At 44.2% G+C, this 24,532-nt stretch overlaps 1 protein-coding gene across 1 annotated transcript in view; it reads left to right on the top strand.

The window, feature by feature from the left end:
• The first annotated feature begins 18,810 nt into the window (after positions 1-18,810).
• Positions 18,811-24,532, top strand: part of LOC108297970 (cancer/testis antigen 55-like) — a 13,752-nt gene continuing 8,030 nt past the window's right edge. The window contains exons 1-2 of the mRNA XM_017520687.1: positions 18,811-18,904; positions 20,991-21,175. Coding sequence (XP_017376176.1) covers positions 18,811-18,904; positions 20,991-21,175 — 279 coding nt within the window. The remainder of the gene's footprint in view (positions 18,905-20,990; positions 21,176-24,532) is intronic.

Raw genomic sequence — 24,532 nt, 5'->3', positions numbered from 1 at the left:
GTGATACTGAGTTTTGTATGTTGATTTCGTGTTCTTCAAATTTACTCAATTTGTTTGTCAGTTCTAATAGTTTTCTTGTGGAGTCTTTAGGTTTTTCCTGGCCACTTCTGTGGCAAACAGTGATGACAACATCCTCTTCATCTATGACTGTGGTGCTGCAGAACTGTCACAAGAAAATAAAGGGGAGGGCAGGCTGCCCTTGGCCTGGGGAGTGGCCTCCAAGTTTGGCGGCTATTTTGCTTTAAAAGATGACTGCAAGTATCTGATTCTTTTCCATACAAAACTATAGCAATGTCTGAGTGTCAGGACCATGGTGAGGAGGTGTATGGCCCTGACCTTACAGCCTATGAAGATAAAGTCTTGGTGGCAAACAAATCTGGAGATGTGCACTCCTTTTTGGCTTTAGAGCCACACAGATGAGGCAGACTTGACCTGGCACACTTGTCAATGTTGATAGAGGTGACTGTAAGTCCTGATAACTGCTCCATCTTCCCTGCCAACTGGGATGAGAAGATCCAGGCCAGCTAGGCCACGGTGCTTCACAGTATTGAGTCCCCTTCTGCCTCGGACACGCAGATTTTGCGAGCCACATCTCTGTGGTGCCCACACAGCACAAACTGTTTCTTGTTCTCCTCCATGGACTGCACTCTTAGGTTCTGGGAGTACAGAAGTGGCCATCAACTGCACTGCTGTCACCTAGACAGTCTGCAAGGGCAGATGGACCCTGGGGGCCCTCAGAGGGTTCTCATATCCAGGATCACGTTCTGGTGCCAGGTGAACTACATGGCGCTTCTGTGCAACTATATTCCTGTAATCTACATCTTCCAGCTTGATGCTCTCAGACAGCTAACTTAGTGTACAGGCAGCATATGTCATTCTAGTACCAAGACCGAGGGGCTGCGGGTGCTGCAGGACCACCAGGAAACTCCCCTGGTGCTCTGCAGGCCTGTGGGTGGCCACTGGCAGTCTGTTTCTGAATGCACTGTGTCAGAAAAGCAGTCTCCAGTGCTCTTCATGGGAACTGGGCCATGCTGGAAGGTTCCACCATCACAGATGCCAGCTTCAGCAGTCTCTACAAGGCCATCTTTGATAACATGACCTTATAGCTGAAGAAGAAAGAGGAGAGACTGCAGCAGCAGCTGGAGAAGTCCCCCACCTGGGCCAGAAACAAAGAAGTCGAGGCCGCGCAAAGTAGCTTTGAGTTGCTGACCTTGGCAGTTGGTAGTGCCTCTCACAACCCTGAAACAGCAAAAGCAGTTTTTACTTGTTCCCTCCTCATCCTGGCATCTCCCTTTAAGAAGGAAAATATGATATTAGTTAGGTCTGATCAGCTCAGCTCAGTGGATGGAATGGTCTCCTGGGCTATAGAGCATTCTGTATCACTGAGCATAGGCTCTTGCCTGGTGTCTGTGCCCCCTACTGGTTGAAGAGAAGCTGTGCAGATCATTAGCTCAAGTGAGAGACTATGGGGCAGAGAGGAAGTGCTGGAAGCATTTTATCTTCACGTTGAAGGGAATGTATTAACCTGTAGCAGCGGCAGCTTTGATTTTTCTACCATACTTGTAATGCTGTTCATGCTGAACATGTCTTCCTCTAAGAAAGACATATAGGCAGACATTTTTGCAGTGGCATGGAGGATGTTTTCATGTTGTTCCTGCCATCTCACCTTCCAGGTGGTACCTGCTCTGCAAGTAGCCACTTGCCACACGGGCCTGTTGAAACTCAAATAGAACTAAGTCTTCAGCCCTCCCCAGCTCCGGCCACACTTCATGTGCTCAGGAGCCATATATAGTGAGTGGCTACCGCGTAGAAAGTACAGAAACATGTTTCTCATGTCACAGGGAGTTCTATCTGGCAGCAATGGTGCAGAAGGTGAACTTGTTTCAGCAAGTGTGAGGACATGGGCCCAGGCTAGAAACCCAGTTTTACAGGGAAATAGTCAAGAATATCGTATTTATTACTTTGACTTGATCTTTGCACACACTGCAGTGCAGCAGCGGTGTCACTGAATTCCAATCACCTGTGGATAAAGATGAACTTTTGCAATCTTCTGGAAATGTTTAGCAGTAATACATGGAACTAGACTCAAAATATATTGAGCAAAACATTTGAGCACATGCACTGTTTGTGGCTGAAGTGTTCAGTCACAAACTGAACACTTTTGGGAAGTTATTTGGGAAGAAAGCTTCTGTGATGGTTTGGCTTCTAGATACATCAGGTAATTTGTTCATTTTAGCATTTACCTACTCTCCAATTATTAAGTTTCAAACACAGGAACGACTGTACATGTTGGTGATAACTTGGGTGTAGGGTTTTGCTGGAGCCTTAGAAACAAAAGCTGTATCAAAAGCTGGAGTGCTTCAAGTTTTTCATAAGTGCATTGTTTTCCTTAAAAAAGGCATTCTTTTTATTTTATTTTTATTTTTCCACAAATTTTGGGGGTACAGATGGTAGCTGGTTACATGAGTAAGTTTTTTAGGGTGATTTGTGAGATTTTGGTGCACTCATCACCCAAGCACTATACACCACCCTGTTTGTAGTCTTGTATCCCTCGTGTCCTCCTACTCTTCCCTCCAAGTCCCCAAAGTCCACTGTATTTTTCTTATACCTTTGTGTCCTCATAGCTTAGCTCTCACATATCAGTGAGAACATACAATGTTTGTTTTTCCATTCCTGAGTTAATTCGCTTAGAATAATAGACTCTAATCTCATCACTGCAAATGCCGTTAATTCATTCCTTTTTATGCTGAGTGGTATTCCATTGTGTGTGTATATATATATACCACAGTTTCATTATCCACTCGCTGATTGATGGGCATTTGGGTTGGTTCTATGAATTTGCAGTTGCGAGTTGTGCTGCTATAAACATGTGTGTGCAAGTATCTTTTTCATATAATGCCTTATTTTCCTCTGGGTAGATACCTAGTAGTGGGATTGATGGTAGTTCTACTTTGAGTTCTTTAAGAAATCTCCACACTGGTTTTCATAGAGGCTGTACTAGTTTACATTCCCACCAGGGTGTAGAAGTGTTCCCTGATCACCACATCCATGCCAACATCTACTTTTTAAAAATTTTTATTATGGCCATTCTTGCAGAAGTAAGGTGGTATTGGATTGTGGTTTTGATTTGCATTTCCTTGATCATTAGTGATGTTGAGCATTTTTCATATGTTTGCTGGCCATTTGTATATCTTCTTTTGAGAATTGTCTATTCAAGTCCTTAGCCTGCTTTTTGATTGGATTGGTTTTCTTTCTTACTGATTTGTTTGAGTTTGATATAGATTCTTGATATTAGATTCCTTTGTCAGATGTATAGATTGTGAAGATTTTCTATAAAAATTCTAGAAGATGACATTGGAAAAATCCTTCTAGACATTGACTTAGGCAATCATTTCATGACCAAGAACCCCAAAGCAAACACAATAAAAACAAAGGTAAGTAGTTGGGACTTAGTTAAACAAGAGCTTTTGCACGGCAAAAGGAATAGTCAACAGAGTAAATAGACAACCCACAGAGTGGGAAAAAAGGCATTCTTAATGGTGCTGCAAAGACCTTCACAGCCTGTGAGAAGTAAGTCTGTTTCCTAAGGCACCCTTCTAGTAGTTTAGCAGCTGAGCAGATATGGAAAGAAACATGACTTCCTTAAAATATTTTAATTAATTAGGCTCCTAAAATGTAACTTGTGGATGTAGTTTGAATATATGTACCCTTCGAATCTCATGTTGAATTGTAACCCCCAATGTTGGAGGTAGAGCTTGGTAGGTGTTTGGGTCATGGGGTAGATCCTTCATGACTTGGTGCTGTCATTGCAATAATGAATTAGCTCTCATGAGATCTGGTTGTTTACAAGTGTATGGCGCCTACCCCTCCCCACAAATCTCTCTCTTGCTCCTGCCCTGGCCATGTGACATGCCTGCTCCCACTTCATCTTCCACCATGAATAAAAACTCTCTGAGGCCTTCCCAGAAGCCAAGCAGATGCCAGCACCATGCTTCCTGTACAGCTTGCAGAACTGTGAGCCAATTAGATTGCTTTTCTTTATAAATTACCCAGTCTCAGATATTTCTTTACAGCAATGCAAGAACCACCTAATATACCTGTGTTCATCAGGACACCAGCATAGAGATAAAGATAGGGTCATAGTAATAATAGACTCAAATCAGTGCTTTTCTGACTGAACCTGCTTTGATGAAGACCCATATCCCCTCCCTAACACCTCCTAAGTACTTTTGGGTTTACCTCACGGATTTCTCATGTGTGTTCTGAAGAACAGTTCTCTTCAGCTTCAGCTTCCCCTCGCTGCGGTCATCCATGTCTCTTGGTGCTGACAACAACTGCTGTTGTACCAAAGACTGTGTCAAAGGCACAGTCCCCCATGACTACAGTGGTCATTAGCACCTTGCTCCATAGCTGAAGAAACAAATACCAATATCTGTCATTGATCCCATAATTTTAAGTACAAACATAGAAAATGGGTATTTAGGATTGAAAGTTTTTGTTGCCTGCCTTTCTAAATGTCTTAGAAATTTGCTGGTCTGGGGCAGAAGGGGAGAAGACAGTGTCAGGCAGGCACAGCAACGCCATGGTGAGAATAGTCAGGTAGTCACAGTATTCACAGATGAGTTTTAGAGATATACAATCCTCCAGAGCCAATGGAATGACAACAGGAACAATTCTGAAGGCCAGGGAAGATGAAGAGCTTAATGTTTAGGACTGAGAAAACATGCGAATGTGGAATGGATTCAAGTTCATTATTTTAAGAAGTTTAGCCATGTTAAGGTGGTAACACAGAATTCAGTAGTTTGGAAAGAAGCATTAATGTGCTGGGACTCAAGAATTCGGTTCTGACTTTGTCTAAGCTGTTTTGTGCCTGAAATTTTACATATTTTACATAGCGTCTGTTCCAAGACTTCCCAGTACTAGACTTGATAGCAATGCTTCTCCACAAACTACCTGTGACAAAGAACCAGGCTTTTCGATTTTCAATCCAGTATAAACAAATAGTTTTGTAAATTACTTCAAAAATGACTTATGAGAGTAACACCCATTTAGACGGCTACTTTTTATTTATTTATTTATTTTTGAGACAGAGCCGGTGCCTCAGCCTCCCAAGAAGCTGGGATTATAGACATGTGCCACCACGCCTGACTAATTTTTATAATTTTAGTAGAGATGGGTTTTCACCATGTTGCCCAGGCTGGTCTTGAACTCCTGGCCTCGAGTGATCTGCCCGTGTTGGCCTCCTATAGTGCTGGGATTACAGGCATGAACTACCGTGCCCAGCCTAGATGGCTACTATTTTTTTAAAGCCAGAAAATAACAAGTATTGATAAAGAGAAATTCGAACCCTGTACTCTGTTGGCAGGATTGAAAAATGGGGCAACTGCTGTGGAAAACAGTATGAACATTTCACAAAAAATTAACAATAGAATGACCGTGTTATCCAGCAATCCCAATTCTGGATATATAGCTGAAATAATTAAAAGCTGGGTGTCTTAGTCTGTTTGTGCTGCTGTAACAAAATGCCTGAGACTGGGTAATCTATAAATAACAGAACTTTATTTCTCATAGTTCTGGAGGCTAAGTTCAAGAAGGTACCAGGATTTGATGTCTGATACAAAGGGCCTGGTCTCTACTTCTACCATGGCACCTTGTTGGTACATCCTCTGGAAGGACAAACGCTGTGTCCTCATGTGACAGAAGGAATGATAGGAAGTGAATCAATTCTCCAAGCTCTTTCACAAGGGCCCTAATCTCGTTCATGAGGGTTCTACCCTTATGGCTTAATCACCCAAGGCCCCACCTCTTAATACTATCACCTTGGTAATTAAGTTTTAACGGACGAATTGGGGAGAAGCACGTTCAGACCATAGCACTGGGTCTTCAAGAAATATTTACACGTCCATGTTCACAGCAGCACTAGTCACAGGAGCCAAGAGGTATGAGCAATTTCTTTAAAAGATCACCAAGGATACTATGGCAACAGTATAGAAGTGTACAGTATCCATAGTTGTTCATGCTTGAATGTTTACAGGACAGGATCCAGGCTTGTTTACTCTAATTAATGTTAGGGTAGATAAATTGCTATGTGTCCTTTTTAATTGAGGAACTGCTACCAATCCACCTAGGATAAGACTTTTTCTCATTTTGAGAGTTGTCCCTCCAGGTCCTTAGAGGTGACCCCTACTAGAAGCATTGGGATATTATGCAAATGAGAACCTCACTGACAGGTCATGAGCTCTTTATGTTCCCCAAGGTGGAAGGAACAATCCGTCCTTGTCTAGCTTTTAGAACTTTCCAAATTTGGGTTGCATTAGTGGGGTTGTCAGAATTCTGAAACAACGCCCAAGATTCCTGTCCCCGCTCCTGGTATTCATACCTTGTATAACGCCATCCTCTTGCATGTGGACAAAAACCTGTGAATATATGAGATGTCGCTCCAGTGATTGGGTCACTAATCAGTTGACTTTGAGTTAATCAAAAGGAGATTATCCTAGGTGGGCTTGACCTAACCAGGGTAGTCTTCAAAAGAAAATGAAGCTCAGAGACACTTGTTCCTGCTGACCTAGAAGGAAGCAGACAGCCCTGCTGTGAATGTCTATGGAGGCAATGTGGCAAGGAACTGTGGGTGACCTCTAGGAGCTGAAAGTGACCCCCGGCTGATAGCCAGTAAGAAAACAGGGACCTCAGTCCTAAAACCACAAGGAAATAAATTTTGTCAACAATCTGTGAGTTTTGAAGGGGACACTCAGCCTTAAATGAAAATTGCAGCCTTGACCAGCAACTTGACCAGCCTGGGTTAGATCCAAGGCACAGGACCCAGCTAACCTGTTCTCAGACTCCTGACCCTTGTTCTTCTTATCCTTGGTACATCACTTTCCCTACTAAGGCCCTAGTTCAAAACTGATAACTGTAATCCAAAACATTTATGGTGCTTTGCAATAATGGAGTCAATTTTCATAAATCTCTTCTCGGATCTATGGAAACCAGAAGTCTTTCAATCCTAGAAGTTGTTGGAAAGTGGTCAAGTGGTAAGGAAATAATTCCCCCGCCTAGAGTAGCACTTACTTCCCCACATGAGCCTTGGGATATTAGCGGCTCCACATAATTTACAGAGGCCTGGAGAAATTATTCTTGTTCAGGCGTCATTTTTCTTCAGCTTCACCCAGAGCTACAGAGATTTCAGCAGTCACTTCCATGTTATTCTAATAACTTGATACAGACATTAAGGGACACAAACAACTCTAAGCCATTCATGTCCCAAATCACACTCTGCCTTGTGTATGGAAATCTAGCAGGAACACTTGAGATCACCTTGGATTTATCTCAAATTCTTAAAACTTCACCAGACAGATGAAGGCTTTTTTTTTTTTCTGCTGATCGGCAGCAATGGTAACTAGTGATAACCTACTAGAGGTAATCTCACCACCCTAAGAACCACAGCCTTCTTTTCAGCAATGTAATGCATCTTGTGTTCATGGATTCTGTCTTGTTTGGGACATATATATTATATATATGTTTTGTCAGCCTTTTTTTTTTTTTTTTTTTTTCTTGAGACGGAGTTTCGCTCTTGTTACCCAGGCTGGAGTGCAATGGCTTAATCTCGGCTCACCGCAACCTCCGCCTCCTGGGTTCAGGCAATTCTCCTGCCTCAGCCTCCCGAGTAGCTGGGATTACAGGCACGTGCCACCATGCCCAGCTGATTTTTTGTATTTTTAGTAGAGACGGGGTTTCACCATGTTGACCAGGATGGTCTCGATCTCTTGACCTCGTGATCCACCCGCCTCGGCCTCCCAAAGTGCTGAGATTACAGGCTTGAGCCACCGCGCCCGGCCTGTTTTGTCAGCCTTCTTTGTTACTTTCACAATTGAAGAAATGCATGAACTTGAGCTTTGGAAATGCCAAAGCAGTTCTTTAACGTAAATTACTGATTTCCACCAAATCATGTCTAAAAAAGCTTCAAGTTATTTTATAACGTAGTGTGCTCCTCTCCTGATACACACTTGCATCCCATTTATGCTTGGGAAAATGTCTGGCACTAGCTGGAGGCTCCTCCAAGCCTCTCCTACTCACCGGATGCTGAGAGTCCTGAGGCAAGGCTATCATGACTTAGATGTTGAGATTTCATAGAATGACACCTAGGAGGGTATAAGAAGTTCTGGGATTTGTTTCCTTCCTTCCTCACCCCCATATGCTGGTAGATGCACTTCAGATGTGCATGGAGCCCAGTTACATATTTAGTGCCAGTCTGCTGCTGGCCACAGGGTGCCAGGAATTTATAGAGGCATCCTCTTGTAGTCCTGGGTTGGGCCATATTATACCTACCATGACCCTCTGCTCCTTTTGTCACCCAAGTCAGTGTGACCCAACACAAAGGCTACATGAAGCATTCCTGGCCTCAGTGTGAGTGATTCTGGGGGTCAGGAGTCAAGAAAATAAGGCTTTCTATTTTAAAGTATTCTATTTTCTATTATGTTTTAAAATGGTCTTGAGAAAGAACGAGTTTGAAATGTCTATTGTTGCTGGTAGCTGCCTTGCCTCACAGCTTTGGCAGAAGCGGAAGTTGGTGATTATATGTCCAAAGAGTACTCTAACCTAGAAGCAGGAACAGTGGACAGCAGCCTCCACATGGCTTATCCTAGTCCTTTCTGGATACTGGAATCCCAACCTTGAACTCCAACCAGCCTTGAGACTTTCTGATGCCAAGTGCCTATCTTCCTAGATATTTTCCCTTTAGGGTGTCAGACTCATCAAAAACAGTTTCTAGCAAGGACAGGGGTGAGGAATGTGTTGACAGTAGGGAAATAAGGAGTGGAGACAAGGTTTGACTCCAATTCTAGTGGAACTTGGTGTTAGGTATGTTCTACAGTCTAAATATTTGTGTCCCTCCAAATTCATATGTTGAAATCCCAACCCCCAATGTGATAGTATGAAGAGGTGGGGTCCTTGGGAGGTGTTTGAGTTGGGTCATGAGAGTGGAGCCCCCATGAATGGTATTAGAGTATTACAAGAAGAGACATGAAAAAGCTTTCTTTTTTTCTCTCTCCACCATGTGACAATTCAGCAAGAAGGTGAAGGCAGCCATCTACGAACCAGGAGGAGGTCTCTCACCAGAGGACGACCGTGCTGGTACTCTAGTCTGGGACTTCCAGCCTCCAGAACTGTGAGAAATGCTTGTTGTTTAAACCTCTCAGTCTATGGTAATTTGTTATAGCAGCCTCAGCTGTCTAAGACAATAAGGAAGTAAGTCATGGATTTACATGCAGGAACATGAGAGAGGGGCCCTGTTGTGGACATCAGGGATAAACCTGGGGCTTTGTCCTAGAAATGAAGTGTGATCCCGACCTCTGGGACCAGAAGAGGATCTGCCACAGGGTGTAATCAACAAGAATAGGGCAGAAATCCATGAAGCTAAAGCCAGGCAACTTGGCTATTAGCCTTGGCTCTCCCACTCAGAAGTTGTATGGCTTTGTGCGCAGCATTATGAGTCTTACTTAGTTCACTTGTAAAATAAAGAAATTCACTTATGTCAGTGGGTTTCAGCCTCTAGACCCCTGACCTACTACAGGGCCATGCCTTTCAAACTTTAATGTATACATGAATCACTGGGAGATCTTGTCAAAATGCAGGTCTTGGTTCAGGAGGTCTGCGGTGGGGCCCTCAGAGTCTGCATTTCTCACATGCTTCTAGATGACTGTGTTCTGCTGGTCTCTGGACCACACTTTGAGTAGCAGGCAAGCATAGAGGACCACAGAAGTGGCTTCGGTGCCTCTCTGCTGGTGGGGATGGAAGGTTAGAAGTCATCACCCCCTCCCCAGCTTTAGTAAGAGTAGCTTGCCTTTGATTTGTTTTACATTTTAGGGCTCCACCTAAGATTTTATTTGAAAAATAAAAAGAGCTTAAAAGCAATGGATTATAGCACTTTGTCAGGGAGGGGGTAATACTTTAAATTTTATTATTGAGAATTTCAAATATACACCAAATTCAAAAGTATAACCAACTCCCATGTATGCACTACCCAACTTTGATAAGCACATGTACATTTCCCTTTATAGCCACCTGATAAGAACTTAAAAAAAAAACAAGAAGAAGCATGCAGATTATCTTTGCACTTTGAAATGCTGGGATTCAAAATTCTTCCCACTACAAAGAAAGTCTGGCTCCAGAGCCTCACTGGCAGGGCTGAACTTACGAGTGGGGAATAAATGGACCTGGTTTAGGGAGTTACCAGGAAGTAAGGACAGGAAACAGCACAAATCATTCCAAGCCCTTCTCTGTGGCAGGAGAAAAGTTGAAGTCACAGGAACGAATGGAGTCGGGGCAGGAATGTGGCCAAGCTCTTCTCCTCCTGGAGGAATTTGTGAGGAGAGAGAGCAGCAAGACGCTTGCTTCAGTGACTGCGGGAAGCCAAAGGTTCAGGCACACACAGACAGAACTGGGGAACAGCAGAGGAAGGCTGTGAACTTTAGGAAGCCTCACTGCTGATTTCAGCTGGAGTACAACCACCAAAGTCAGACAATGGCTATCATTTCCAAAAACAGAAAATAATGCTGCCGGGTAGACTTCTCCCCATTTTCTGTTTTTGTTTTATTCTCTCTCTCTCTCTCTTTTTTTTCGTTGAGATGGAGTCTCACTCTGTTGCCCAGGCTGGAGTGCAGTGGCGAGATCTCGGCTCACTGCAACCTCCGCCTCCTGGGTTCAAGCAATTATCCTGCCTCAGCTCCCCCCAGTAGCTGGGATTATAGGTGTGCGCCACCACACCTGGCTAATTTTTATATTTTTAGTAGAGACGGGTTTCACTGTGTTGGCCAGGCTGGTCTCGAACTCCTGATTTCGTGATATGCCCACCTTGGCCTCCCAAAGTGCTGGGATTACCAGCGTGAGCCACCATGCCTGGCCCTTTATCTTCTTTTTCTTAAATCTTCTGTGTCTGCCACCCTTTCCCTTCTCTGCAACTGACAGCTGGCAGGTAACAAATAAGTGAACAAGGTGCAGACAAGGCTGGATAAACGTCAGTTGTTTTCTCAGACAGCATTCACAGTGGCGCTTCTGTTTTGCATATGACCACAGCCGATTCCATGTATGCAGCCCTCCCTGTGTACCAGACACTTGTATAAGCATGGCTGTACTTGATTGTCATGGCAGGCTGCAGGGTGGATGCCTGTTTGATGTCCCCAAGATGCAGTATGAACAGCTACAAGTAAAACTAAAAGGTAATAAAAATAATAAAGACTAGAACTGGTTTACTGACCACTTCCATGTGTCAAACACTGCTCTGTGCTGAATAGTGTGACCCCAAAGTCAATGTCCACCTGCAACCTCAGAATATGACCTTACTTGAAAATAGAGTCTCTAAAATGTAATTAGTTACATTTAAATGAGGTCATACTGGATTACAGTGGGCCCTGAATCTAATGTGACTGCTGTTCTCATAAGAACAAAGACAGAGACACACAGGAAAGAAGGCCGTGTGATGATGGAAGCAGCAATTGGAGTGATGCCTATAAGCCAAGGATCACTAATGACTGCTGGCAGTCACCAGAATCTGGGAAGAGAGAGTGTGAGTGACTTGCCCAATGTCACCCAGCTCATAACCTGAAGAGCCAGGATTTGAGCCCAGCTGGTTTCTCCCTTCAAAGCCTGCTCGAACTGCAGGGTGCCTAGGTAAAGCATGGGGTTGACTGTGTCTCAGTGTTTACTGGTGTCCTGAGAAGTAAACACTGTAATAAAATCCGATATTTTATTACATTTGACATTGGACCTTGTGCCTTGTCTGGGTATCTGGGTCTCCAGTCTTGTTTGCAAATCTGTGCTGTAGTGTGTGTAGGAATCAAAAGCGCATAACCACCTCATAGGTGCTTATTTGCTTAAGATCAAGCACCTCGTATAACTTTTGAAAACCCATTTATCTCATTCTTATGATTTGTTCAACTACAGAAGGCTAATTTTGTCAAAGCTGTTGGGTGAAATGCTCTTTTTCCCAGCTCATCTGGCTTGCACTAACAGGAATAGCATCATCTCTTGGTCACTTCCTGTAACTACATCTGAAGACCCTTGGGAGGGTATAGCTAAGGCTTTCAGCAAGAGACACAGCCACCACTGTACCTCAGGCTTTGATAAGGCAAAGAGAAGAAAGGCTACGAGGCCAGCAAGGGAGTAAGGCTGCAGAGCCTCAGCTTTAACCGTTTTGCTGTCATTCCCTGGATAATGTGATCTGATATTTTATTACATTTGACATTGGACCTGCAGTGATTCCTAGGTGGCATGAATGTGGAGAGTTGCTGTCACCTGGAAATGTCATAGAAAGTGAGAAACTAGGAAGTGTAAGAAAGACGAGTCTGCCAGTTTCAAATGTTGACAGGCACTGTGAACATTGCTTCCCCCTCATGCACTGCTTCGCCCATGTGGTAGAGCGGGAGGCAGGTGCAGAGGGGCGCAGTGACTTGCCCATGTTCCTAGAGCTGGTGAGCCAGGAGCTGAACCCCAAGCCACGCTTTGAGCTCCCAGGCTGGTCTCTACCCTCTGCACTTTCATGGGCAAAAGCCTACAGAAGAGGGAAGTGGGAAAAGGAGTATGAGAAACACACAGAGGGTCTGGGGTGAGGCTTCGCATCACATCTGAGCAAAAACGGCTTTAACCAGTGCTCAGATTTGCCATGGTATTCTCATGGAAAGACCTTTACAAAAGACAATCCAGAGAAATTTCATTCAGTACACTTCTAGAGTATAAGTGGAAGCACTTTCCAGCCATGATGTCTGGTGTGTGCACTGTGGTTCTTGCTGCATGTCCCCTGACAATTTTTTTTTTTTTTGAGATGAGTTTTGCCCTTGTTGCCCAGGCTGGAGTGCAGTGGCATGATCTTGGCTCACTGCAACCTCTGCTTCCCAGGTTCAAGTGACTCTCCTGTCTTAGCCCCTAGAATAGCTGGAATTACAGTCGCCCATCACCACGCCCAGCTAATTTTTGTATTTTTAGTAGAGATGGGGTTTCATCATGTTGGCCAGGCTGGTTTCGAATTCCTTACCTCGTGATCCACCTGCCTTGGCCTTCCACAGTGCTGGGATTTATTTTTAACGTTCATAATTTGAGAAAAGAAATCTTTGAGTACTGGTCTCAGGGAACTGGGAAGGCCATCTTGTAGCTCCACAGGTCTGGGAAATCCAGTTTTTCTGAGTTAACCTTTGCCCTGGAGGTAATGACAGCACCTATAACCCATACTACTTCCTGGGTAGGGGATTTGCATTCCTGCTGTCTGAGCCCACATGTTCACCTTGGCTCCTACTCAGCAGTCACCTGGTCCTGCGCTCCTCCTTTAACTGCCCACAGAGAATCTGTGCCTGGGGTCCACTGCAGTGTCAGATGTAAGAAGGGACCAGGGAATAGGCCAGGAGTCCATTGTCAGGGTGTCCTGAAGGCCTTTCCTGGAGCACAGAGCTCTTCTGAATTTCTGAGTGCTGGAGGTATGTGACATGAATTGGTGTGTGTTTGTGTGGGTAGGGGAAAAAGGGAGATTTGGTTAACGAGAGGACCCCTGATATCTGTGGGAGGGGTTGTTGTGAGTGGAAAAGCAGCTGCGGTTGTTACAGATGGACTCTGGTGGACAGGGAGAGGGAGTGTGCTGTCATGATGGCCACAGAGGGAGCCTGCTGAGAAAGGGCCGGTGGCAGAGCTCGGGTCAATTCAGCCTCAGGGGACCTGGGGGACTGCTCTGCAGAACTGGGAGAGGGCTCGAGGTTCAGCCTTGTTTCTAGGTGGCTGAGTGGAACAGATGGCAATAGTGACTGTTGCGTGTGCCACCATCAGCATGGCAATGAGAGAAGAGTTCATGGGGTACAGCATGCAGCAAGACTGTCTCCCAGTCTCAGGGCCCAGGGAGCAAACCCCTAGAAGTTCCAGCCTGTTGGTCCCACTGAATCTCTGAGAGTTTGGTCACCCTGCTTGTAAGACTCAATGTCTGCTCTCCATGAGGTCATATTTGGAATGTTGTGGCAAGTGACGAAGCCCCCTTGGCTGCTGTCTGGGGTCCTGTTTGCCCCTCTGATCCTCTTCCTGGGGGGAACTGAGAATGTGAGATGATGTAGGGTTGGGCCTGGGAGCAGGCATTCATGTGTTTGTGGCATCCAATGTACCCATACAAGGCCAGGACATCTGTATCCAAACAGAAGGCTCCATGGTCAGAGCCAAAAGCCCAGCCCAAGGGCAATGTGGGTGAGTCTCCTGGATGGGAGAGGAATGCCCTGATTATTCTCCAAAGCATGAGGCCAGGAGGGAGAATGAAGAAGTCTGATGTTCTCCACTGGGCAGGCAGTTGAGGAATGTGGCTGGATCAGTCCTGGATGACCTGATTATTCACTGGAGATCCCCACTCTGAACCACCTAATAGGGAAATAATTGAAGGCTAGGATTGCTTGGGAACTAATAGGATGTGGCTACTTTGGTGAACTTTTAATATCACAGTGGTGGGGCAAGGGCTGTAGGGGATTGAAAGAAAGACCAATAGAGTCGTTCATCTATGGAAGAGGCCTGGTATAGTTTGGATGTTTGTCTTCTCCAAATCTCATGTTAACATGTGATCCCCAATGCTGGATGTGGGACCTGGTGGGAAGTATTTGGGCCATGGGGGAAGATCCTTCATGAATGGCTTGATACTGTCTTCGCAGTAATAAGTGAATTCTCACTCTATTAGTTCGTGTGAGAGCTGATTGCTTAAAAGAACCTGACAATTATCTTGCTCCCTCTCTTGCCATGTGACATGCCTGCTCCCCCTTCACCTTCTACCACGAGTAAAATCTTCCTGAGGCCTCACCAGAAGCTGAGCAGATGCTGGTGCCATGCTTGTACAGTCTTCAGAACCATGAGCCAAATAAGCCTCTTTTCTATACAAATTACCCAGCCTCAGGTACTTCATTATAGCAATGCAAAACAGACTAACACGAGGCCCAGTGGCGAAACAATAAAACATCAGCAAATATGTTGCAGAAAGAAAAGTCCTGACCCAAAGGCAAAACTCACTACCAGGGTAGATTCAGGATAGTTTTTTCATTTTCAAACTAGCTGCATAAAATAGGTGTGTCTGGCAGTGGTGCTGAGAAAAATCCAGATACAGAAATTGACAGCTGCCCCTATTGTTCAACTTAATATTGGATCAAAGATAAAGAATAATTCTCTGCTTCATACGTGCCCTATTATTCTCTGTTACAGCAGTACCTTCAAAAGATAGAAACATACTGGAACCTTCTGTGTCTTGCTGCTGCTCTTATCCCTGAGCTGGAGAGGATTGCTGCCCATTTGCTCTTGGCTTCACAGAATAAAGTACTACCTTCTACCCTTCTCTAGAATTTATAGCTGCCCTCTATTTTGTTATTAAATATTCTCCTGGCTGTCCTGCTTCCTTTATGGTTTTGGGGTCACATATTGTGTGATGAATGCTGTCTCTTCTTCAAGTTGTAGAAAATGCAAGTGAATGCCCTGCCATGAGTGACTAGGTTGGTCAAGAAGGACAAGAAAACACTCCCCCAACCCTGCCCCTGCTTTGACCTCATTGCTGGGACTTGGGTGTATTGCTGCACCTTCATATGCCATGGGGGCTGGTCTGAAGCTTGGGTCCACAAGAACTGACCTGGTTCTGGACTAGACCTTGAGTCTGACTCTGCAGGGGCTGGCCAGGTGCTGGAACAGTCTTGACACCTGGGTGGGTCCACTGGGATGTACCTGGAGCCCCAGTCCAAAGGGATTGGCCTCGTGTTAGAACAGGCCTAGTGCCTGAAACTACTGACATGGGCCTATAGCCTGAAATCACAGGGACTGGCCTGGGCCTGGATCTGCATTGGTTGTCTTGGAATCTCAGTCCATGAAGTCTGGTCTGGCACTATGATCTTATTGGGTAGTCCTGGACTCTGAGTCTTCTACAGCCTTGGGATATAGGGGAAATAGACTGGAACATGGGACCATCCTGGTTTAGGGACCAGCATGAAGTCTGGGTCTGCAGTGGCTGGGTCTGGACTCTAAGATTGCCAGCACTGGCTTGGTGCCTGGAGCCACTGGGGCTGGTCTGGAGGCTGGGACCATGAGGACCAGCCTGAAGCCTATGTCCAGTGGTGCCTGCCTGGAAGCTGGGTATGCAGGTGCTAGACTGGAGTCTAGGTCTGTGAGGGCTGGCCTAAGTCCTGGTATCTTAGAGTCTGGCTTGGGGCTTAGGTACACAGGAGCAGTCTTGAAGCCTGGTTTCATGGGGGCTGGTCCAATGCTGGTCTCTACTGGGACAGGTATGGACACTGGGTCTGCTCAAGCAGAACTGGACTCTAGGTCCACTGCGTAAGGCCATAGGGACCAGTCTGGAGTGTGATGCTGCAGGGACTGACTCGCCACTAGATGGGGCTGGAGTCTGTGTTTACAGATGCACACCAGGTGTGTGAGGCCGGGGTACTGACTTGGCACTGAGGCCAGCCTGAAGCCTAGAGTCACAGGGGCTAGCTTGGTACTGGGTGGGCCTGGATCTTGTATATTCAGGGGCTGGCCTAGAAGCTGGGTCTGCAAGTACAGACCTGATGATTAACACTGGGGGCCACAGCCTGGTACTTAGGAAGTCCTAAAGCCTAGGGCTGTGGGGACTAGCTTGGTGCTGCGCTGGTCCAGAGCCCAGGGATTCTAGGGCCAGTCTGGATCCTGGGGCCAGTGGGGTTGGCCTGATATTGGGGCAGGCCTGGAACCTGGGGCTGCAGAATTCTACCTGGCACTGGGGAGGCTGGGAGGCTCAGTCCACGGTTATTGGCCTGAAACATGAGCCCACAGAAGCTGACCTGGCGCTGGGCAGGCCTGGAACCTACATCCATGTGGTTGTGGGGCTGTGGGTGTCAGCCTGATGCTGAGGTGAGTCTGGAGTCTTGGACCATCAGGGTCTTTCTGGCACTACCTTCTACTGAGGGCAGACCCAGTGTTAAGGTCCAAGGCAAAGTCCAGTGCTCACTTTACTCTCCTTCTTGTCTCATGTGTTTCATGCAGATGTCTGTTGAAAGGACAGGCCACACTCAAAGCTTTCTTCATGACCTATAGCCGCCCTAAATCATTCCCATGAGCCACTCCCCACAGTAATCCCTGAAATCCAATGAATACAATTCCAGCCCACCGCTCAGGGCACTCCTGTCCCCCTCTTCGCAGATCTCCCCTTGATGCCCCAGCATTGCTCCCACCTGGTTCTTGAGTCCCTCCTTGCCCATCTCCTCCATCAGATGATTATATTTTGCAGCTCTCTTGCTTGTTTTCTCTGCAGGACAGGAAGGACAATCAGGTTTCATCCATGGCAACCATGGATTACAGCAGGACCCCCCTAACTGTTCTTCCTGCTTCATGCTTTGGCCCCTTCCAGCCTGTTCATAACCAAGCAGCTGGAGGTATCCCTGGAAGGCTCCAAACCCTTCACAGACTGCACATATCATGGAGAGTAAAAGCCAAAGAACTTTCACTGCTCTACAAGTCCTCACAAGTCTATTACCTGAACGTCTATTACCTCTCTGATTACATTTCCAGTTCTTGCTCTCACTTCCTCTGCTCCAACCACTAAGTTTTCCCTTGAACACATCAGGCATACTCTTGCCACACAATCTTCACACAGGCCACAGGCTGCTCCCTTTGCCTGGATAACTCCTCCTGAAATAGCTGCCTGGCTAACTCCAACATCTTCCTCAGTATTTGTTTGACTATTGCCCTCCAATGAAGCCTACTCTGACCATCCTAATGTAAAATGCCAGCCAATGCCCCTCCCCAGCACTGTGGATCCCCCTTGCCTTGCTAAATTTTTCCATAGCATTTATTGCCTCCTAATGTATCATGTGTTTTGTTATTTTTTAGTTTTGGTTTCTCCCTTACTCTCCTTTGGTAAGAAAATTACCTCCGCAGGGCCAAGATACTTGTATCTTTTATTCACTGATTAATTACAAGTGCCAAGAACAGTGTTTGCCTCATAGTCAGTGCTAAACAAATATTCATTAAATGAATGAATAAATGTAATACATAGAGCAGAATGATTGGCATCGTTAGGTAAGCAATGAATAAGTGATAGCAATGATATTCAAATAATTCTGTGATAAATTATAATTATGAACCATAATTGTTAACATTTTAGGGATGGCAAGTCCTTCTCTTTTATATCATAATATGATAATTTATAATATAATATTTTTTATCATAATACAAAAGAGAAGGACTTGCCATCCCTAAAATGTTACATACCCACATGAACACACACACACACACACACACACACACACACACACACACAAGCACACGTACACATGATCCCTGCTGAGGAGTAACTATTGACAACCTACTATGTGGTTAGCCTTTATGTTAAGCACCATGAACACAAGGGTAAGAGCTGGATTTTTTGGTTGCACAGCCTGTGTTTCAGACACCCGTCCTCCCAGGGAATCCCACAGAAGAGCCCCTGTACCCTTCGAGTACACGCAGAACCCAAGCCCCCAAGCCATTTCCCCTGGGCCATCCTAATGACTCCCTCAGCCTTGATGGAAGGAGCCACAATGTTCCCACCCACCACCTCTTACTGGCCACAGGAAACTGCCCACCCACCCACTGCATGCCCATCGGCTGGACAGTGGTAGAGGCAGGTCCTGAGGAGCATATGCTCAGAGAGAGGAACCCTGGCTCTCTTAAGGACTGCTCACTAATAATTGGGTCCCCTACCACAGAGGCTGAGGATGTGAGTCCCTGAGGAGACGTGGTGACCTGAGAGTTCTCGACCAAAAAGACCTTGTGTGTCATCTATCACAAACAGTGCCCAGGCCAGTCAGGACCATGCTCAGGCTTCTGAGACAGGCTTTGGCCTTCTTCCAGAGGAAGGCAGACCCCACACAGAGGCAGGGCCCACAGCAACAGGGGCTCCCACAAGGTATTCCTCTGTGTGTCCCCTTACGTCCCACCCCAGAAGCCTCCCAATAGGGGCTCTCCTCACCCCTGGAAAGGAGCTGTGGAGACTTAAGCAGGCACTGCCCATGGAGGTGGCTCCATATTGTGTGTGTGTGTGCATCGGACTGGGGGATGTGTCCCGAGTCCCCAGCAAGCCCCTGAGAACAAGGCTTGCATCGACCTAAACCCCAAACTCTCTTGTCAGTCCAAAGCAGGAGGTTACTGACAGGGAAGGCTATGGGGGCTGTACCTCCCTCTCCACTCTCCCACTCACCTGCATCTCCCTGACCCCAAGTTTTCCCACGTGCTTCCTGCAGCAGATTTCTTTTGATATTTAAAATAGGCATGAAACCCCCTAATTTGAGGGTGAATTTGGCCATGTATCCAAAAAGGGCATGCATTTGAAGCCAAATGGATGAGTCATATATCTGTTGCCCATAGGAGGTCGTGAGCCACATTTAACTTATTCTCCTTTGTATCCTAAAATCCCAGCACTGAGTGGACATTCAAAGGAGATGTGTGATGGCATTTGCATTTGGCGAGTGTGAGTCCATAACACATGAGAAGGTTTGCGGGAGTGGATCACATCCCTGCTCTGAATTATATTAATTCTACTTTTTGTTGAATGCTTGCATGTGCCAGGCCCCAAGCTAACGGTCATTCATTTCATTTAATTCTCATGAAAATTCCAGTGATGGAAGTCCTAGTGTTGTCATGCTCATTTTATAACTGAGTCAGGGAGACACAGACAGACGCAGACGTTCAGGTCCAGCAGCCATTTGTTATCCTCTAAGCTCCCCACCTCTGAAGGCACCTCCTGCCACAAGAGTAGAATCACGATATCTTCAAGAGGATGGCATATGACAGCCTCTTCTTTGGTAAGTAGTATTCTGTTAGCAGGGACCTGCTTTCCTGGTGCTAGAATCTCCCTGTAGCTTCTCTGCTAGCTGAGTTTGAACCCCTGCTGAGGTGGCTAAGTCTTAGCAAAGTTTGTTCAGAGAAGACTGTTTCTTAGCTTTTGGCTGAAATTTCTCACTGCAGCATTCATTCACTATTAGCTCTATTTGTGCCAACAGGGACACATGGAAGGCTCTTCAACAAATCTTCACGTGTCTGAGTGGCAGTTGCTTCCATTGCTCTCCCTCTTGCTTCTGTAATATGATGTAACAAACAAGTTTGACCCATTAAAAAAAATTGTCAGGTTTTCTTGATTTCTGTTTTTATAATCTGGTATAATCACAAATTTTCCCAGGCATTCTGTCAATTTACCTAAGTTGTGGGATAGGCAGTTGTGGCATTATGGTTCAGAGCTCAGATTCTGCAGGCAGACTGCCTGGGGTTAGATCCCCAAATATCACCTACCAGCTATGCTTGTTCAGAAAAGCAACAACAACAGCAACAACATAGTTGTTGATTCAGATGCACTATGGGGCTAGACTTAAATTCCTGATATCTTTTAGTGCTCTGGTGAGATGTTTAAGAATCTGCAGATGATGCTGCTCATTGTGTTGATGATAATGATGAAGTTATATAATAATAGTGGTAATTTAAGGACTCTTCATATGCAGATATAATGATAGCAACAGCATTTACATTCTAACCTATGCAAGGCACTCACAGTTCTAAGCAGTTGATATGTATGTGTCCATTAACCCTCACTGCAGAAATCATGCAGAAATTGTTAACTATCTTTGTCTGACAGAGGAAAACAGGGTCAGAGAGGTTAAGAGATGTATGCAGGCTTATGCAGATCGTACATGTAGGAACTGAAACCCAAGCGGTCTGGATCCAGACTCAGTGTTCTTAACTATGACCCCCTAATGCCTGTGGTGTGAGGCCACTGTGCCATACAGAGAAGTGGTGGTCCAGAATGTGAACCTGGGCACTCTGCCTCCAGAATCCTGCATAGCTGATTATTACGCTCTTCTGTGATCTGTATCTCAAATCCAGGTCATTCTATTCCTAGAAGTACATGGTTGTCTATCATATTTTCCTCTCGTAGGGCTTATTTGTAATGGGTGTTTGCTTTTGAGATTAATAATATAAACTGTTGTTTGCTAATCCCATAGGTGGCACCACATTGAAAACTGTGCAGGGATTTGTGACAAATGTCTCTAGTAATTACGGCTTGATTAATGAGTTGAACTACAGCAGTAGTGATATTGTCACTGACAATGTGGCTCTGAAAGTTGGACAAAAAGTTACTGCAGTTGCGAAAGAAGATAAACCATCTCATGGATTGAAAGCTATCAAAGTAAGATTTGCATTAGTTTGGGGATAATCTCTTATCCTTGTGGGCTTTCAATTTTGCTTTACTTATATTAATCTAGCCTCTCTAATGCGATCTGTAGAGTAGATGTACAGTGAAATTTGAAATCCTACTCTCCTGACTGTGCAGGTTCTCTTCTTCTAATATCAATATTTATGTGGCTAAGAGTAAAAATTGTTGAGGTCAGGAGTTCAAGACCAGCTTGGCCAGCATAGTAAAATACTGTCTCTACTAAAAATACAAAAATTAGCTGGGCATGCTGGTGGGTGCCTGTAATCCCAGCTACTTGGGAGGCTGAGGCAGGAGAATCACTTGAACCCAGGAGATGATGGGTACAATGAGCCGAGATCGTACCAGTGTACTCCAGCCTGGGCAACAAGACTGAAATATCTCGAAAGAAAGAAAGAAGAAAGAAAGAAAGAGAGAAAGAGAGAAAGAAAGAAGGAAAGAAAGAAAGAAAGAAAGAAAGAAAGAAAGAAAGAAAGAAAGAAAGAAAGAAAGAAAGAGGGAGAAAGGAAGGAAGGAAGGAAGGAAGGAAGGAAGGAAGGAAGGAGAAAGGAAGGAAGGAAGGAAGGAAAAGAAAAGAAAAGAAAGAAGAAAGAGAAGAAGGAAGGAAGGAAGGAAGGAAAGAAAGAGAAAGAAGGAAGGAAGGAAGGAAGGAAGGAGGGAAGGAAAGAAAGAAAGAAAAGAGTAAAAATTGTATATTTGTCCTTCCACTGTTTAAACAATATGGTTAACATTGTTAATTATTGAACTCTATATAATCGTGTAACTTCCTTTTTCAGGTTAAAAACACGCACCATTTTCTAATATTATGCATTCATAGACATAGAATTGCTATTTCTCAAAACATGTGCATTTTAAACTTTTTTTAAAATAAAGCTTTATTGAGGTATAATTTACATACCATAAAATTTTCTCATTTTAAGGGTATAATTCATTGACTTTTTGGTAGATTTACAGAGTCATGTAACCATCATCACAGTCCAGATATTTACCGTTTTGATGGGTATTATCAAATTATCTTTTGGCTGAATTGTACTAATTGACACTCTCAGCAGCAGGCTGCAAGACTGCCTGTTTGCCAGTATTAGCAAGGATAGGAATATGATCAATCTGAAATCTTTGCCACTGTTAGTAGTAAAAAGCAGTCTCATAATTTTATTTGGAATTTCTTTAAGTCTTGATGAGATCACTGCAACTTTTATTTTCTTACAACTATTTACATGTTAGGGCATTACAGTTACTTTTATGTTAGGGAAATTAACACTTTATTAGGAAAATTAGTATATAAATATTTTGCAGTTATTTTCACAGTAGTCTTTTAGCTTTGTTTCATGCTGTTCAATTTTTTGTATTAAATATGTCCATTTTGCCTTTGTGGCTTTTGGGTTAAGAATTCTTATTCCAATTCATAATTTACATCAGTATTCATTTAGACTTTCCTATGGAAGTTATTATTTATTTAGATCTAAACTTTCATTCTACCTGTAATTGATTGAGGTGCACAAACTGAGAGAGGGATCTATATCTAGTTTATAATCCACTTTGTCCCTATTGTACCAAAATGCCTTCTATTATGCAATACATTCTCACAAGCATTTTAATCTGTCTGCACTATTGTGTTGGATCCTATTTGTGAAGGAAAATAAACAGAATTGGGAGAGTGGAAGTTTGACATGGAACGTGGGGTAAGGTTTAGTCTGCGTATGGTTGTATACTAGTTTGGAGTCAGGGAAGAGAGAGGTCAGAGATCACTATGGATCATCTACTTGAATGCTGACAGAAGCGGTATTGGAAAGACAGATGGGAGCCTGGTGCTTCATTCCTTAATGAAAGTGAGTGAGAGGGAAGTAACCATGAGAGTGGCACAGGTATTGACAGCTGGAAGATGCCAATTGAGAAACGAATATCAGTGAAATAGGTATTTAAAAAACATGAAAGCTGATTTACAGCTCAATAGCTCATTTCCACCAAAAATCTTTGAACAAGAAGTTTCACTCTTAGAAGTTTATCCTACAGAAATAAAATCAAGCAAGTAAGCAATGTATTTGGATAAAACCTAAATGCTCAACAAGGTGAAATTAGATCTATAAATTATGGCACAATCATTCTTTGAGATGATGTATTTCCCTTTCAATAGTCTTTTGTTCTATAAAAATGTTTGTGATCACTATGTGTTATTTGAATACTATATACAATGTTAAATTTTGGTTTTATAACAAGGCGTATATACTTTTACACAGAAAAAAACACCTAGAGCAGGGTAAATATGAAAATGTGGTCAATGGTTGTCTTTAGATTAAGCATTGTGCTTATAATTATAAATTATCAAATAAGGACTATTATACTTCCAATAAGCAAAAAGGTTTGTATGCCTCCCTATCATAGATAAATTAAAGCCCTAATTTGACTTGATATTTTTAGAGTCTTTTCCCGGTTGAGGTTATTTTTATAACTTTATCTCATGTTTGCTCCGCAGGCCTGGATCTTGAATGTTATGGTTTCATTTCTTCTTCCCTTTAATTGTGTTGTTTTTCCTTTCTTTCTGTCTGCTCTTGCCCAAACCCCACATTTGCCAGGTTAAATCTTTCTCTTCTTTCGCAACCCAGCTCAAATCTGACTTCCTCCAAGAAAAGCCCTTCTTTTCTCTAAGTCTGAAATTTTCTCCCTTCAGGAAATCCAATTTTTGAACTTGTTTTATATCCTTTATCACAGCTTATTTAAAACTTGTAATTTTTCTCTTTTATTGTTGTTACATCATGAAGTCCTACAGGGCAAGAATAGTTACAATTATTATTTTTCTTTTTTTTTGAGATAGAGTTTCACTCTGTCCCCCAGCTTGGAGTGCAGTGGTTTGATCTCGGCTCACTGCAACTTCTGCTTCGCGGGTTCAAGCGATTCTTTTTTTGTTTGTTTTATTGCATTTTAGGGCTTTGGAGTATATGTGAAGAACATGCAAGATTGTTGCATACGTACACACCTGGCAGTGTGATTTGCTGCCTTCCTCCTCATCACCTACATCTGGCATTTCTCCCCATGCTATCTCTCCCCAACTCCCCACCCCCCGCTGTCCCTCCCCATTTCCTCCAACAGACCCCAGTGTGTAGTGCTCCCCTTCCTGTGTCCATGTGTTCTCATTGCTCAACACCTGCCTATGAGTGAGAACATGCGGTGTTTGATCTTCTGCTCTTGTGTCAGTTTGCTGAGAATAATGGTTTCCAGGTTCATCCATGTCCCTACAAAGGACATGAACTCATCGTTTTTGATGGTTGCATAATACTCCATGGTGTATATGTGCCACATTTTCCCTGTCCAGTCTATCATCGATGGGCATTTGGG

The sequence above is a fragment of the Cebus imitator genome, unplaced genomic scaffold, assembly GCF_001604975.1.
Source record: "Cebus imitator isolate Cc_AM_T3 unplaced genomic scaffold, Cebus_imitator-1.0 Scaffold864, whole genome shotgun sequence".
Taxonomy (NCBI): domain Eukaryota; kingdom Metazoa; phylum Chordata; class Mammalia; order Primates; family Cebidae; genus Cebus; species Cebus imitator.
This window is presented reverse-complemented; position numbering and strand designations above follow the sequence as displayed.